This window comes from Ranitomeya variabilis, chromosome 3, assembly GCF_051348905.1.
Source record: "Ranitomeya variabilis isolate aRanVar5 chromosome 3, aRanVar5.hap1, whole genome shotgun sequence".
Lineage (NCBI taxonomy): Eukaryota > Metazoa > Chordata > Amphibia > Anura > Dendrobatidae > Ranitomeya > Ranitomeya variabilis.
Window position 1 is genome coordinate 2,249,705 of NC_135234.1, and position 17,736 is coordinate 2,267,440.

At 46.9% G+C, this 17,736-nt stretch overlaps 1 protein-coding gene across 1 annotated transcript in view; it reads right to left on the reverse strand.

The window, feature by feature from the left end:
• Positions 1-13,928: 13,928 nt before the first annotated feature.
• Positions 13,929-17,736, reverse strand: part of PDXK (pyridoxal kinase) — a 49,875-nt gene continuing 46,067 nt past the window's right edge. The window contains exons 9-11 of the mRNA XM_077293548.1: positions 16,515-16,651; positions 15,294-15,360; positions 13,929-15,144 (exon numbers count right to left, since the gene is read on the reverse strand). Of these exons, the coding sequence (XP_077149663.1) occupies positions 15,032-15,144; positions 15,294-15,360; positions 16,515-16,651 (317 nt within the window). The 3' untranslated portion in view covers positions 13,929-15,031. The remainder of the gene's footprint in view (positions 15,145-15,293; positions 15,361-16,514; positions 16,652-17,736) is intronic.

Below are 17,736 nucleotides of genomic sequence, written 5' to 3' on the forward strand. Positions count from 1 at the left end.
GATTACATACACTCCTGTCTTGTTAGATGTATAATGCAATGACGGCTGATGGAGCATGGGACAGCTTCTTTTATATAATATATATAATGGAGGAGCTGCTGGACTGGTCATCTGGTCACGGACTGCTCCATCGTCAGCAGTCATTTAATATCTAACAACAGAGGAGACTATGTAATAAAAGAGGGCGCTGTGAAGAACTAAAATAACACAATGTAAGAGACAGTGCTGTACATAACAGCAGAGAAAGCTATATAATAAGGGACAGCACCACATATAACTAGAGAGGATGGTACGTAATAAGGGACGGTGTTATACATAGCAAGAGAGGAAACTATGTAACTAAAGAGAGCGCTATACATAACCGCTCACTTCTTCGCACGCTCCCCTGCAGCTGTCATGTCGGACGCTATTCAGACCAGGTCATCCGACAGACAGCGGTAATTCCGCTTTTGACCACTATTTGCTCATTGGCGTCGGCTAGATTTTATCTAGCTGTTCCGGGGTTAATTTACCTGATCCTCGGATTGGAAGCTGGGCCATGCCCACTGCCTTTAAATAGTTCTCCTGAACATTCGGCGTCGCCGATTATAGCTTCTCTCTTGTGCGTTGTTATCTCGGTCTGGAGTGGAGAGCTGGTTGTTGGAGATTCGTTGCTGGTGGTGTATTTTCCTCGGTCTTATTTACTCCTTCCTATATTTGTATTTATTTTGCCCTGCACATTTATAGTGTATTCCTGAGTGACTGCGGTGTGGTGTATATTTTCCTTTATCCTTGTCTGTTCTATCTGTGGGTATTGGAATATTACCTCTTCACTGGGTGGAGGGCGGAGGTATCAGCCTAGGGTTATTACAGGAGTCAGGGTGAGGTTCGAGGCCTGGACATGCACACCATCAGTGTAAACTCCAGGTAGAGGGTCAGTCAGGATTTCCCTAGTCTGAGGGAAACTGCAGGGGCCCGGGTTATTAGCTCTCGCTCACCTAGTCTCCCCGTGACATTATAATCGGCCCAACAACAAAAAAAAAGAAAAAAGAAAAAAAAAAAAAGGGGGTTCTTTTTTTTTTTTTGTGTTTTGTCATGGATCCCATGACTTCCATAACCCGCCAGTTGGAGGCGCTGTCCCTACAGGTCACTGAGTTGAGGGGGGCACTGCAGCAACAGGGACTAGCAGTATCTAATGTGCAGGCCCTTCTGATGTACGAGACTCCTGCTTCTCTAGATTCCGCTATGAGTCTGATTGTCTGCATTGATCGCTGTTTGCGTCAGGGGGAGCATGAGACACCGCCTATGGGAGAGGGTTTAGGTTCACATGAGGTTGCTGCAGGTGAGCCCACGGAACCTATGCAAATCGCAGGGGTGTCACATGTGAAGCGTCGAGCCCCTAAGCTCAGGAAGCAGGGAGCCTGTTTTTACTGTGGTAAAACGGGTCATTTTATTAACATCTGTCCTCTGCTGCCTAAGAAAAACGCATCGGCGGAAAACTTCTAAGCTCAGAGGGTGTGGAGGAGACCAATCTGAGCTTATGTATATCCTCCATGGTGGTTTCTCAATGCATGCTCCCAGCTAAGGTTTTTATCGCTGGCAGTGAGCTGCCAATTACTGTTTTTGTGGATAGTGGTTCAGCCACAAATCTCATTGATGAGGAGTTTGCGCGCTCAGCAGGTTTTAGGATTGAAAAACTGCCTCATCCTATCCGTGTGGTCACCATCAATGCTGCTCCTCTCTCACAGGGGGAGATTACTGAATTTGTGGCTGAGGTGAAACTCCACATAGGAGTTCTACATTCTGAGCGGGTTACATGTAAGGTGCTCAGGAATCTTCCTGCTCAGGTGGTTTTGGGTTTTCCTTGGTTGTCCATGCACAACCCGGTAATTGACTGGAAAACTCAGGACATAATTCGGTGGAGCGAATTCTGCCAGGAGAATTGCCTGGCCACATGTGTGGCTGCGGTGACTTCAAGCGTTCCGGAGTCACTTCTGGATTTTGTGGATGTGTTCTCTGAAAAGGGTTGTTCAGAGTTGCCGCCACATCGTCCTTATGACTGTTCTATCAGGTTTAAACCAGGGGCCAAATTGCCTAAAGCAAGGATGTTTAACATCTCCGGTCCGGAGAGACAAGCGTTAAAAGATTACATTGCTGAAAGCTTGAGCTAAGGGCACATCAGGCCGTCATCCTCGCCGGTGGCAGCAGGGTTCTTCTTCGTGAAGAAGAAAGATGGCGGATTACGCCCGTGTTTGGATTTCAGGGAGCTGAACCAGATTACGGTACGTGATCCATACCCTATGCCTCTGATACCAGATTTGTTCATCCAGGTGGCAGGTGCTAAGTGGTTTACCAAGCTTGACCTCAGGGGGGCGTATAACCTCATAAGAGTCCGTCAAGGTGATGAGTGGAAGACGGCTTTTAATACCCCTGAAGGTCATTTTGAAAATTTGGTGATGCCGTTTGGGTTGACTAACGCACCTGCAGTGTTTCAACATTTCATCAATGATGTGTTCTCGCATGTTTTGGGGAAATTCGTTATCGTGTATCTAGATGACATTCTCATATATTCTTACGACCATGATGCTCATTTAGATCATGTCAGGCAGGTGTTACAGCTTCTCAGAGAAAATAAGCTGTATGCTAAACTTGAGAAATGTGTATTTTCTGTTCAAGAGTTGCCTTTCTTGGGTTATATTGTGTCTGCTTCTGGTTTTAAAATGGACGCCGCTAAGGTGCAAGCGGTGCTGCATTGGGAACGGCCTTATAACCTGAAAGCACTTCAGCGGTTCCTTGGGTTTTCTAACTACTATAGGAAATTTATCAAGGATTTTTCCATCATTGCTAAACCGCTAACTGACATGACTAAAAAGGGTACCAATTTCTCCGTTTGGCCTGAGGCTGCTGTGCGCGCATTTGAATTTCTTAAGAACAGTTTTGTTTCAGCCCCCATTCTTGTGCAGCCAGACGTATCTAAACCCTTTGTTGTGGAAGTCGATGCGTCTGAGGTTGGTGTGGGGGCGGTACTATCTCAAGGCTCATCTTTGAGTGGTTGAGTGGTTTATGTCCGTGCGCCTATTTCTCCAAGAAACGGTCGTCCGCCGAACGTAACTACGATATCGGCAACAGGGAGTTGTTGGCAATTAAGTTGGCCTTTGAGGAATGGCGACACTTCTTGGAGGGGTCGGTACATCAGGTTACTGTTATTACCGATCATAAGAATCTGCTGTATTTGGAGTCAGCCAAGCGTCTGTCCCCCAGGCAGGCTCGCTGGGCATTGTTTTTCATGCGGTTCAATTTTGTGGTCACTTACAGACCGGGGTCTAAAAACACTAAGGCGGATGCTCTGTCCAGGTGTTTTCCGGGGGGAGAACCTCGGGAGGTTCCAGTACCCATCCTCCAAAAGGGTGTTGTTGTTTCGGCTCTCACTACCGAGGTTGAGGCTGAGATTGCCAAGGCTCAGGAGGAGGTACCATCTGAGCTTCCCGTCAACAAATCTTTTGTACCACTTCATCTCCACCTAAAGGTTTTGGCGGAGCATCATGATGCTGTCCTGGCTGGCCACCCAGGGGTTAGAGGTACCTTGGAGTTGGTGTCACGTCGGTTTTGGTGGCCCAAGATCCGACAGGACGTGGTCTCATACGTGTCAGCTTGTACCATGTGTGCTAGGGCTAAGGCGCCTCGCTCCCGTCCTGTTGGCATACTACTTCCTCTTGAGGTACCTAGTAAGCCTTGGACGGAAATCTCCATGGATTTCATCACTGATTTGCCCCCATCAGCTGGGAACACGGTCATATTGGTGATTGCTGATCGGTTTTCTAAAATGTCGCACTTTGTGTCTTTGCCTTCGTTGCCTAACGCTAAGACTCTGGCCCAAGTATTTGTGCAGGAGGTGGTCAGACTTCATGGGGTTCCGTCTGACATCGTGTCTGATAGAGGGTCTCAGTTTGTGGCAAAATTTTGGAGAGCATTTTGCTCACGGCTGGGGATCAAGTTCTCATTCTTCGGCATTTCATCCTCAGTCAAATGGTCAGACTGAGCGTATGAACCAAAATTTGGAACAGTACTTACGCTGCTTTGTCTCTGATAACCAGGAGGAGTGGTCTACCTTTCTTCCTTTGGCTGAGTTTGCCATCAATAATCACCACCAGGAGTCGTCTGGGGAGTCTCCGTCTTTTTGTGTTTACGGGCTACATCCTCAATTTTGTACCTTGAGTCAGAGGGGCTCTTCCGGCGTTCCGGAGGAGGACCAGTTGGGGACACAATTGTCATCAGTCTGGAGGAGAGTTAAGCAGCGCCTGTTGAGTGTTGGTGCTAGGTACAAACGTGTGGCTGACAGTAGGCGTGTGCCAGGTCCGGACCTGAGTGTGGATGACTGGGTGTGGTTATCCACAAAAAACATAAGACTCAAAATACCGTCCCTTAAATTGGGTCCATGGTTTATTGGTCCATTTATGGTCACCGCCGTCATTAACCCAGTAGCGTACCGATTGGAGCTCCCTACGGTGTATAAGATACACAATGTGTTCCACAGGTCTCTTCTAAAGAAGGTGGTGGGTTCTGTGGACGCGGCGCCTATGCCACCTCCAGTCTTGGTGGATGGTAATTTGGAGTTTGAAGTCTCCAAGGTGGTTGACTCTCGTGTAGTGCGTCGCACTTTACAGTACTCGGTACACTGGCGTGGTTATGGGGCTGAGAGGTCCTGGGTACCAGCCTCGGACATTCATGCGGATCGGCTGGTCAGGTTTTTTCATCGTCGCCATCCAGACAAGCCGGGTCCTATAAGCCGTGAGAGCCCTGGGGGCCCTCGTAGAAGGCGGGGTACTGTCATGTCGGACGCTGTTCAGACCAGGTCGTCCGACAGACAGCGGTAATTCCGCTTTTGACCACTATTTGCTCATTGGCGTCTGCTGGATTTTGTCAGGCTGTTCCGGGGTTAATTTGCCTAGTTCTCGGATTGGAAGCTTTGCCATTCCCATGGCCTTTAAATAGTTCTGAACATTGGGCATCGCCGATTATAGCTTCTGTCTTGTGCGTTGTTATCTCGGACTGGAGTGGAGAGCTGGTTGTTGGAGATTCGTTGCTGGTGGTGTATTTTCCTGTCTTATTTACACCTTCCTATATTTGTATTTATTTTGCCCTGCACATTTATAGTGTATTCCTGAGTGACTGCGGGGTGGTGCATATTTTCCTTTATCCTTGTCTGTGCTAACTATGGGTATTGGAATATTACCTCTTCACTGGGTGGAGGGCGAAGGTATCAGCCTAGGGTTATTACAGGAGTCAGGGTGAGGTTCGAGGCCTGGACATGCACACCATCAGTGTAAACTCCAGGTAGAGGGTCAGTCAGGATTTCCCTAGTCTGAGGGAAACTGCAGGGGCCCGGGATTTTAGCTCTCGCTCACCTAGTCTCCCTGTGACAGCAGCATCTTCGTCATCTGCAGCTTTCTGACACAGACGCATGCTGAATGCTGACGTCATCCAGCCGCATGGCTGTGTTAAGACAGGAAGCGGCGGGCAGGAAGTGGAGGATGAATCCCTGCAGCTCCGCTGCCATTTTGTCCTGTAGGCAGCGGAGCTGCAGGGATCACTCCCTGCCTGTCGTACATTAGGGCAATCTGGCCAGGGACCCCCGGAACCTTGGGGCCGGAGAAACAAGCTAGATTGCCCTCAGTGTTAACCGCCCTGCAGGGGCCCCCCTGCACCTTCGGGCCCCAGTGCGGCTGCACTGGCTCGGTGTCACAGGGAAACTAGGTGAGCGAGAGCTAAATACCCGGGCCCCTGCAGTTTCCCTCAGACTAGGGAAATCCTGACTGACCCTCTACCTGGAGTTTACACTGATGGTGTGCATGTCCAGGCCTCGAACCTCACCCTAACTCCTGTAATAACCCTAGGCTGATACCTCCGCCCTCCACCCAGTGAAGAGGTAATATTCCAATACCCACAGATAGAACAGACAAGGATAAAGGAAAATATACACCACACCGCAGTCACCCAGGAATACACTATAAATGTGCAGGGCAAAATAAATACAAATATAGGAAGGAGTAAATAAGACCGAGGAAAATACACCACCAGCAACGAATCTCCAACAACCAGCTCTCCACTCCAGACCGAGATAACAACGCACAAGACAGAAGCTATAATCGGCGACGCCCAATGATCAGGAGAGCTATTTAAAGGCCATGGGAATGGCCCAGCTTCCAATCCGAGGATCAGGTAAATTAACCCCGGAACAGCTAGACAAAATCTAGCAGACGCCAATGAGCAAATAGTGGTCAAAAGCGGAATTACCGCTGTCTGTCGGACGACCTAGTCTGAACAGCGTCCAACATGACACTCGGCCGCACATGTGATATGTCCACCCCTGCCTTATAGTGAACTTAAGGATAAGCAGAACTTACAAAACTCAACTTTAACAGATTTGCTACAATTTGGTTGTGGAGATCAGAAAATACTTCAAAGCCTCCAATTGCCCTGAAAAGTCATGGGTCAAACATCTCATCAAATATGACTATGGTTAAGGGGATGGAAATTGCTGGTAATAGCATGCGATGCATTTGGAAAAAGTCATGATTTCTCAACTAGTGGTGGTCCAAAAATATATTCTTTCTTGGGGAGTAGCAACAAGTTGGTGTCGAGAAGCTGAAATGGCTTGGATTCCTTAAAGGGAACCTGTCACCCCGTTTTTTCAGTATGAGATAAAAATACCGTTAAATAGGGCCTGAGCTGTGCTTTACAATAGTGTATTTTGTGTACCCTGATTCCCCACCTATGGTGCCGAAATAACTTACCAAAGTCGCCGTTTTTGCCTGTCAATCACGCTGGTCTGGTCAAAAGGGCGTGGAGATGCGAACTCGGCTTCAGGAAAATGGCCGCCGCGATCTCCATCTGCGCACGCGCGGCATCCCGCGGCCATTTTCCTGAAGCCCCGGGCAGCAGAGCGCTCTATCTGCGCACGCGCGGCCTCAGGAAGATGGCCGCCGCCACGGAAAAGCCGGTGAATAGCGCAGATCGCGCTCTTTGTCTGCCGCTGCGCAGTGCATTCGGCAGTTGCGCATGCGCAAAACCCTACGCCAAAGCTGGGAAGATAAGCAAGAGGTGGGGGAGAAACAGCCATTTCACCACACCCTTTTTACCAGACCAGCGTGATTGACAGGCGAAAACGGCGACTTTGGTAAGGTATTTCGGCAGCAAAGGTGGGGAATCAGGGGATAATAAAGGCACTATTGTAAAGCACAGCTCAGGCCCTATTTAACGGTATTTTTATCTCATACTGAAAAAACGGGGTGGCAGGTTCCCTTTAAGCCATCCAAATATTATCTCTTCTCTGTTGAGTGGCTATAGATTTCTTTTTTCTTTGCAAAGTGAATAAACCACGGATTACCACTAGATGCAGACAGCATGTCAAATGAAAAAGTAATGGCACCTCACCAAAACTGGTATCGAAGCAATGGCATCTCACCAAAAATGGTAATGAAGCAATGGAATATTTCAGTGGTGGTGACAACAGTGAAAAATATTTGTGTAGCAGGAAACTTTTGGCTGGACACCATATTACATTTCTCTGGGGTGCTGTGAACCACAAAGAAGCAATTGCTTATTTATGAACAATTTTCAATTTTTTTTTACACCAGCAATAAAAAAAAAGTTTTCTCCCTGGATAGGGTGCAATTTCATGTCAGCAGCAGCGGGAAGTCATTGTTGCCAATAATCATGAAGAAGCAATGGCTTTTGGCACTGGGTGAGTAAATTTAGGATTGGAAGAAAATGTAACCTTTCTGGTTTCACTGCGCAGTCAGGACCATGAAGATGCAATATCTTACTTTAGCTAGTCCTTGACAATTTTCAACATTTTAATTTACTTTTTGTTGGCAGCAGTGAAGATGTTTTAAAAGGATTTTCACTGTGTGTTGTACAAAATATTGCCCACAGCTTCCCAACAATACGGCCATCCTCATTTTCACCAAAAATGGTGAAGAAATGGCTTATTTCAAAAGGACCATGAGTATCTGAAGTTTTGGTTGGAAAATAACTACATTTCTTGCCCACAGGACAAAGATAGCGGATGTGTTATCAATAGCACCAGGTCTGGGGTCAATGTAGCTATATGGTGTGGATACTAATAAAAACCAAAATAACCCAAATAGTGAACACAATACTTCAAGTGCAATGTGCAGAAACGGCATAAGAAGTTCACCAGAATGGTGCGCGGTGTGCCACCAAATCAATGGGATCCCACTTATTTCTTACTGTGTGGATTCATTAGGGATAAGAAACTGTAGTAGCTATAGTTCGGCGCACACGATTTACATCAGGGGATCCCAGTGCAGATCCACATATATAAGGTACACGGAGGTATCTGTGTCCACTGCAGGCAGGCAACATGCCGCTCACCAACTCAATAGTTACATTTTCACCTCATCTGCTACACATTCTGGTTGAAGAGGTGTATCGTCTTGCAAAACACTGACCAGTGGACCATGAAAAACACATACTGTCCCAAGCCATAAGTGAGAGTTTCTCATGGTGCTAGCGGGGATCTTATCGAGGTCACGGTAGTTCAGCCCAGCTAGGAACGCAGCCTCAGTGACCGGAGGTAACCTCGATGACGTCACTGCCGGTCACTGACGCTGCGCTCGCAGCAGTTCAGTCACCAGTGGTTCTCAGCCTGGACGGTCACATCTTGGCACCGTCCATGTTGAAAACTATTAAGGCCCAGACATGGATTACGGAGTGGGACAGAACGATGGACAGGTGAGGGATATTGTTTTTTTATTTTTGGTTTATTACAGGAGAACGAGGGCTTCGATGGAATAGGTGTTAGGTGAGTATAACTGTGTTTATTAATTTTAAATAAAAATGGAAAAGTGTATTTTGTTTTATTTCTAATGAAGGACTTTATTCTGGCTGTGTCTTTATTTACCATCTAACAATAGGACTAGTAATGGAGAGGTGTCTTATAGATGCTTCTCCATTACTAATCCGTGGGCTTGATGTCACCTGACAATACAAAGGGGACATCAACCCCACAAATATGAACCCCACCTGCCATTTCTACAGGGCAAGTGGGAAGGGCTGGGCAAAGCGCCAGAATTAGGGCATTTAATAAATGTGCCTTTTCTGGGCAGCTGCGGGTTGCTATTTTTAGGTTTGGGGTCAATATCAATGGCCCCTTGCGAACCTAAGAATACCAGCCCCCAGCTGTCTGCTTTAGCTAGGCTGGTTGTCAAAAATGAGGGGGGACCCCATGCCGTTTTTTTAAATTATTTATTTAAATAATAATAAAAAATACGGCGTGGGGACTCCTCTATTCTTGATGACCAGCCTTGTTGAAGCTGACAGCTGGGGGTTGCAGCCCCCAGCTGTGAGTTTTGCCTGGTTGGCTATAGAAAATACAGGGGAAGCCACGCCGTTTTAAGTTATTTCTTTACAGCGCAGGAGCCAGCTAATGAATACTCCCATCAGCCGCTCCTGCTGTTATTCGCTGCAGCAGGTGTCGGATGATGGGAGCAGTAGTCCCATCCTCTGACACCAGTGATTGGAAGTAAACTTTATACCTTCAATCACAGCTGAGCGCTCACGCTGTCTTTTGGCAGGGATGATTTCACCGCTGATCAGAAGCAGTGTTTGCAGCGCTGTCATCCACATGGATGTTCGGGCGCTCCATTCAAGTGAATGTGGTCAGAGTCCTGTTCTGGTGCCGGAACCCAAACTTTTTGTAACTGTTCGGCCGAATCCGGACATCCAGGTGTCCGCCCATCTCTAGTAAGCAGCTGGCAGTCTCCATAACACTATAGCACTACGGAGATTTTTTTATAATTCTCTCTATTTTTGGAAACTTTGAGCCGTTTGGTCTACTTCTCACTTAAACAGATAAATATAAGCATTTGAGATGGAAAATGTAAGTTTTTCATTTAGATGCCCAATAATTCTGCACAGTGATATTCTCCTACGAAAGATAAAACCACACTGACTTTCTTAACTATTCAGGTTTATACATTTTTTTGGGGATTGACGGACAGCACTGCAGATGTTCAATAATACAATGAATCACACACAAAGTGCTCAATAATGAAGCACAAAGTGTAGAACATGGTGGAGTGGACAAGCAGGAGATGTACAGCTGAGCAGGGCCAGCATCGGCAGCAGCAGGAACATGATGGAGAAGGCAACGGCTGTGGCATCATTGTGAAATGCAGACAGTCCTTACTCTTAGCCAAGGCAGATCTAATCATTTAGCAGGTGTGTAAAAATCCTGATTCATTTTCCCAATTGTACGTTTCTCCACACTAGTGGAGGGCACTCGCATCTACTTGGGTGTGACGACATCATGTGCCACACTGACTACCCATCTGACTGTATACTGGGGCTGGACAAGACCCTATAGCAATGGCAAATTGGGCCTGTCCCTAGCACTGCTGCAACTGGCTGACCCAGAGGCCCACGGGATGGATTCTCTGGGTATCCAATAGATATAAGGCACTATCCAGGTACAAGCAGAGAACCTCCGTCTTCAGGCAGTGTATCTCCATCTGAAGATGTGCATTGGGATGGCACAGAGGACAATAAAACATCTGGTGCATCATGTCCCGTAGCGATCATCATTAATGCTGGCAGAGATGTTGGAACGTTGGTTGTGTGGGAAGCAGAACGACCGATTTCTTCAATTTGCTCTTATGGCAAGGGTCTAAGAGTATAACTTTTCAATAGCAATCACTTGGCTTGGTGCTTACAATACACCTTCCAGACCACAAACATCCAACTTGCCAACGGGTGACCCAAAGAACCCGTTGGCTTGTTCTCTGCTGTGTTGTGAAGGTTGGCCATCATGGCCAGAGTAGTTCTCAAATTGATCATGCGTGTCCTCATCCCCAGGTGAGCCTGGATAACTCAGTCTCTTTCCACATTCTCCAGCTTCTCAATATCCTCATGTGTAGGACACTCTACGTGCAGGAACCAACAACCCCAAGGTGCAGCTGAAGCAGTTTCCTCCATCTCTTGAAGCAGAAACGAGAGCATTGCTGTAATGTAAGTATCAGAGAGAGGAGATCATTGATGCCATAATTGTCCCAACTTATAAATTGGGTGGACTCACATACAACTCATATCAGCCATGCCTGATATCTGCATGATGCAATTGTTGACCTCTTTGCGCTGTTCGTTCGGTTGGTCCAGCGTATGCAATGTGAAATTTGATGAAGTTTTGGAGGGCATTTTAAGTCACATATGAATGGCTGAAATAGCCAATAATCCAAACCTCCCACTCCCGTGTCCAAGACTTCTTGCATGCTGCACCAATTCTTTAGAATGCACTACCTAGGACAATTTGATTAATTCTCAATACCCACAGTTTTAAGTCTGGCCTAAAAAGCATTTATTCAGACTGGCCTACTGCCTCACCTCACTTATCTAACTATCCCCGTTTTGTCCATACAAAATTTTCCACAAAACCAGGACCCTCGTATCATCTGTTCACACCATCCATGCACTTATTAGCCCTCGGTGTCTCTACTGTACACACTGGGTGGTCACCGGTCCTTGCAGCCTTATGTGCACACCCTAGTTAGAATGTTTTGGCTGTATTGCACAATATGAGCACATTTTACCATTTTCCTTTCGTGTCCCCCCCAATTTCCTCAGATTGCAGCTAGGAGCAGCTGGACCCTCATTCCTGATATCTGAGTTATGTTTATTCCCTCTAAAATATAAAGTGCTGCGGACTATGTTGGCGCTATAGAAATAAAATTATAATTATTGTTAGCCAAACAATGGCCTTTGCCAATGCCATAATCCAACCACAATGTGTTGAGAAGACGTTACAGCACCACATTTAGGACTTGTATAATGCATTAAATTGCCCAATCGTCAGCCAGTACTGCTCACTACATTGCCTACAGTAGCTGCAGAATTGTCACACAAGCAGTGACTTTGCTCCTAGATGCAGAGGAGCTCCTCCATCTCCTCGGTGTGGCTCCTCTTGACCACGCTCTTCAGGTGTAAGACAGCATGGCGGTGCTTCAGCATACACAACTGCAAGTAGAGGCCCACTGTCTCCGACACGAGGGCAATGGCACAGCATTCCAGAAGAAATGATGCGAGTTCAAGCCATCGGCTCCCGAAAGACAGTAGAATACACCACTAGTACGGCAGTGACTTGGCTGATAAATTGACGTATGTTGTGGTTTATAAACCACACAATCGGGTATATCGGATAATTGCTGATGCAATGAAGGCCGAGGAGGACGCCAAGCAGATGATGGTGACGACAACAACGACCAGGAACTATTTGTGCACGTAGTTTGGTTATTAGGAAGACCATGATGAAAAGGGCGAGTGTCTTGATCACATTACTATGGTTTCCTTTTCTAATGCAAGCTGTTGTAATGTGCTGCTATACAGCTGTAGTTTGTACCAGCAGGTCTCCAGGACACTGCAATACATTGGCATTTCAGGTGTGGGAATTCTTTTCTACATTTTCGGAGAACCAGCCTGTTGCCACCAGCTTTGTTATGTTGGCCTCCACATTATTTCAGTCCAAACACTGCCTGTTCTCATCCAAAGCATCATTTGGAAGAATCACTTGTGAAATATCTCCTTTGGCTCTCAGAGTACAGTCTCTTGGGAAACAAGGCACCTGGCAGTTACTAGGGATCAAGGAAAGCAAAGATGTCAGTGACAGAATTGAAAGTCGAAAATAAAAAATATTAACTAGCCAAAGGCGGCAAGTGCAGAGCGCTGACTCAAACTGATGATGTCACTTTCAGAGGCAACATCACCCTGCTGTTAATAAAGGATGTGCCATATCGTGCTATAACATGTGCCATAACATCATAGGTTTCCACCTCAATAATAGTTTGATGGAGGCAGAATAGAACACTAATGGTCTGCCTTCGGTGGTATTACTGGCCACAGAGGCTGGACAGACATCTGTCTGGGATGATTTAGTGAATCCTGCTTTGAGCAGGGGGTTGGACCAGATGACCCAGGAGGTCCCTTCCAACGCTACCATGCTATGATTCTATGAAAGCAGGAGAAACTGCAGGCTTCTGACTCACACGTTCTTCCTGAAGGGTGACCCAGGGACTCTATGGATGAATTAACTTGTTTTGTAGGCTTTCCAAGTACCAAAAGTAAACATAACCATCTTTGTGGTAAGTTCTCCAATGTGTATAACCTGTGGTAGATCGACTCACTTGGCTGCACACAGAGGTACACACAGGAACACTATCTCTTTAAATCTTCCACTGGTTTATTAAAAAGTACTGCATAAACCAGTGCAATGCTAGCAAAACAACGTGGCCTTCCTGGCCTAACAGGAAACCAAAAACATAATGTACAGCACAGTCCTTGTTGGTACGGGAATCCGTCTTCATCAGGAACAAACAACAAAAGGTTCACCAGCTCCAGTGCGGCACCTCCAGGCCCACCCCACACCGAATGCTCTAGACGGCTGGGTATTTATCCTCCGGACCCTCCCATTCTACAGCTGTTCAATGAACCTAGCAATAAACATGGCCGATTAACTACTTTCAGCACTTGGGGTGCTGGAGCATTTGCTAGGTTGCCATCATTGAAGCCAACACCCTTAGTGAAACCTAGCTCCCTCCAACACTTTGCCTCTGACTGTCACAAACCCAAGCTTGGATACAGGTTTCCAGACTCCAGCACATTTTCTGGCCATTAGTAAATGATGTATTATGGCGCACAGTTTTATAATATTGATACACAACATTTTATTCCAGGATCTGATAGGTGGACGACTACCAAATGTTGTGAACTAAGGGTGAAAAGTGTTGAAAATCTACAAAAGAACCATCAAGATTGAAACTGGAGCAAAAAATCAGTACAAATTTACCACCACAACCAGAGTGTCTGACAATACTATTCCCAGGGGCATTGTGGGGGAGGGGAGAAGATGGGGTCAATGTAAGAATATCAGCCAATGGTAAGTGTGCGGCAGTTTATTGGACCAAGCTGGCCATATTGGATATCTACAGACAAGTCTCTGAAGGTCACAGATTACATACAAGATACAGACATTTTGTTTCCAGACTTAGTTCTGATAGGTCAGGGCAAAAACAGAAGGGCTGGGGCAGTTGTAGGGGTTAATTTAAAGGCACATTATAATCAAACCAGACAGTGAAAAAGAATGTCACGTTTTTCCAAGAATCAGGGGGAAATATACAGGCAGCGGCATAGAAGAGCATCTTATGGCAGGAGTTAGCGCGGAGGCTGCGAGACTGCAGGTACTGAGGATGGTTGTTCTACAGATGGGGAGGGAACAAACATGGAGAGATTGTCCACATGGGACACCCCGAAGAGGCACCACAAGACAGATGTGATGGCCACTAGGCTAAGGGGGTTACAGTGTAAGGTGCCCCTGGGACGTTGATGGAGTGCTGGAGAAGAGTTACAGAGTCCGATGTGTGGCGTTGTACAGTGTGAGGCAGACAAGACTGGACATGATGGAAACAAACATGGCAGCTGTAGAGTTAGAACCAGCAAGGAGCGGCTCCACCATCTGCTACACGACAGACACAAACCAACATGGAGCCTCGTACAGATGAAGCGTTGAGGTCACCAGCATCTGTGCGGCCTCATCTATCGTGTTCTCACAGGGGTTCAGCAATAGAGAAGTCTGCGGTCAGTAATCATCATCTAGACAATTATTTTATTACCTATGTGCAGTTAAAACCACAAATTAACATGGTCTAACAGATGAAAACGCACAGATAAGACCCTGATCATCCATGAACCTGTCCCCCCAACACAGCGGTGCAAGGGGAGGAAAGAAAATCACGAGAGCAGGTAATGGAGGGACAGGGCTGGCAGAGTGGACTCTGGCTTGTTGCTGGTGAGTGTTTGGCACACATAAAAGATGGCCCCATAAAGCTAGAGAAGACCACGGAGAGCCTGGAGGTCACCACTTCCTGTAGGCAGAGCTCCTCTGGTTCCAGGGACTGCTCTCTCTGTGCTGGGGCCCAGGGTCTCTATGTGGGGTAGGACTGGAGTCTCTACATTGGTCCCGAGGTTTCTTAGTAACCATGCTTTATAACACAGTGCCCCGAATGATCAACTCTGGGTTCTCAATGTCCTTCCTGCTCTGCACCATCCGGAGTTCCAGCTGAGGATATGACGGTCTCACCCCAGGTCCAGCCAGAGCTGCAACGAGACAACAATCAGAATTGTTCCACACACACCTCACACTAACGACGAAAAAGACTCTCCCGATGTGGTGGCCCCTTCCCCATATTTCTAGCCGAGGGTCCATATACTGCACGTCTCAACCCTTCTTCTTCCCCGGGACTCACTGTGTGCACTGGTGATGGTTCTCTGCAGTACAAGCTGCATCGCGGACACGGTCTTCTCACACGCCAGCTGCAAATGACAGGAACAAGTCAGGATTCAGCGTCTCACAGTAAGGCTCACACAGGAAACAGCGGCAGCTTCATTCAGAACATTGGGAAGATAGTCTTCTTATTTGTCGCCTGCTTTTTTTACAGCAGCAGTTATTAATAATTTACACGACCACTTTCAGTTCATGTTGGACAGCGGCAATGTATCTGCAAAAAGCTAACGCTATATGGAGGCTCCATCCTGCAAACATGGGAAGATTCCCAACCTCTCCTCCTCTGCCTGTGTCACAGAAGATCTTTGTAATTGTATAGATCGTTATACTACAGTATATATTGTTTTGTTGCAATGTTGTATAATCTTTTATATACTTTTATAAACACTGCCAACGTTTTGGATTAAATATATAAAATGTAATAGTTCCTCCTGCTGCAGAAACCGCACCCCTGTAGCCATACGCTACCTGTTACGTGTGTATATACAGTATATATATATATATATATATATATATATATATATATATATATATATATATATATACATATATACATACACACACATATACATATACACACAGTTTTGCTCAAAAGTTCACATACCTCATCAGAATTTTTGCTTTCTTGGCCTTTTCTCAGAGAACATGAATGATAACACCAAACCTTTTCCTGCCGTCATGGTTAGTGGTTGGGAGAAGCCATTTATTGTCACACTACTGTGTTTTCTCTTTTTATATCATAACGACAACCGAAAACATCCAGTATTGTAAACAATGAGCACAACTGATTATATATACACACATATTCCATGTGTTGGCATTGGATGTGTAAAGATTATGAGCTCACATTGTAGTTATAGTCAAATTAGTGACAAAATGGACAATTTGTGGAGAAAGTTTGTACTTGATGGATCTAAGTCTTTTTTCAACTTACCGGTATGTAAAAACAGTGTAGTGAAAACCGCGGCGGCCTCGTCCATCACACGTCAGGCCATTGTGTGATGCTCCCTGACAGATCGCTGTTCTCCTTGACATATGTACATTTCTGTACTGTAAACGATATCTATAACCCTGTATGTAACCCCTTTCTCATGTTCAGCACCATGGAATTAATGGTGCTATATAAATAAATAATAATAATGTACAATGCGGTCACCAGTCACCGACATATCGCAGAGATTACCTTAAAGTTGTTGGGGTGAAGGTGCGTCCAAGCCAACAGCATAGCTGCAAAGAGATCTCCAGTGCCCACAAACACTGCGTCTACGCGGGGTAGTTCAAAGCTAATCCTCAATGTCTGGATCTCTCCGTCCTCCCGCACTTCAAAAAAGGCAGAATAAGCAGGGGGTGTTCATTAGACGCAACACAGTTTCAGGATTTCTATGCCCTGTCATTATGTTTAAAATTAAAGTGTCCCCCATTTTATTAGAATGTAGGTTCGGCCAGTGCGTCAAGTCCCCGGGACCAACACGTGTAACAGACTCAGAGACAGCAGCCAGAGAGTGACAAGCTTCAGGGACAGCGGCCAGGGAGTGATGAACCTCCTTGGCGAGTGGTCAGAGAATGACGAGCCCCCAAACGTAAGGCCAGAGAGTGACAAGCTTCAGGGACAGCGGCCAGGGAGTGATGAACCTCCTTGGCGAGTGGTCAGAGAATGACGAGCCCCCAAACGTAAGGCCAGAGAGTGATGAGCCTCAGGGACAGCGGCCAGGGAGTGATGAACCTCCTTGGCGAATGGTCAGAGAATGACGAGCCACCAAACATAAGGCCAGAGCGTGATGAGCCTCAGGGACAGCAACCAGAGAGTGATAAACCCCCTTGGTGAGTGGTCAGAGAATGATGAGTTCCCTAGAGAAATCCCAGAACGTGTTGAGCCTCAGGAACAGCAACCAGAGAGGGATGATTCCCCCCCATTGAGCGGCAGAAAGTGACAAGACTCAGGGACAGCGGCCAGAGTGACTAGCCCCCCCAGCGAATGTTGAGCCCTCGAGGCCTGCACGAGTCTGGCCTCAGGCCCAGCGGTTAGAGAGTGATGAACCCCCTCGCTGAGCGGCCAGAGAGTGACGAGACCCACCCTCCAGCGAACAGTCATCGTGTGTCGAACCCCCAGGGACAGCACGAGTTTAGCCTCAGGGACAGCGGCCAGAGAATGATGACCCACCCAATGAGCAGACAGAGTATGACGACGAGCCTCAGGGACAGTGGCCAGAGAGTGATGAACCCCCACAGCAAGCGGCCAGCATGTGTTGAGCCCCCGATCTAGCCTCAAGGACAGGAGCCAGAGAATAACGAGCCTCAGACACAGTGGCCAGAGAGTGACGAGGCCCACCCCCAACGAGCAGCCAGCATGTAGGGCCCTCGGGGCCAGCACGAGTATAGCCTCAGGGACAGCGGCCAGAGAGTGA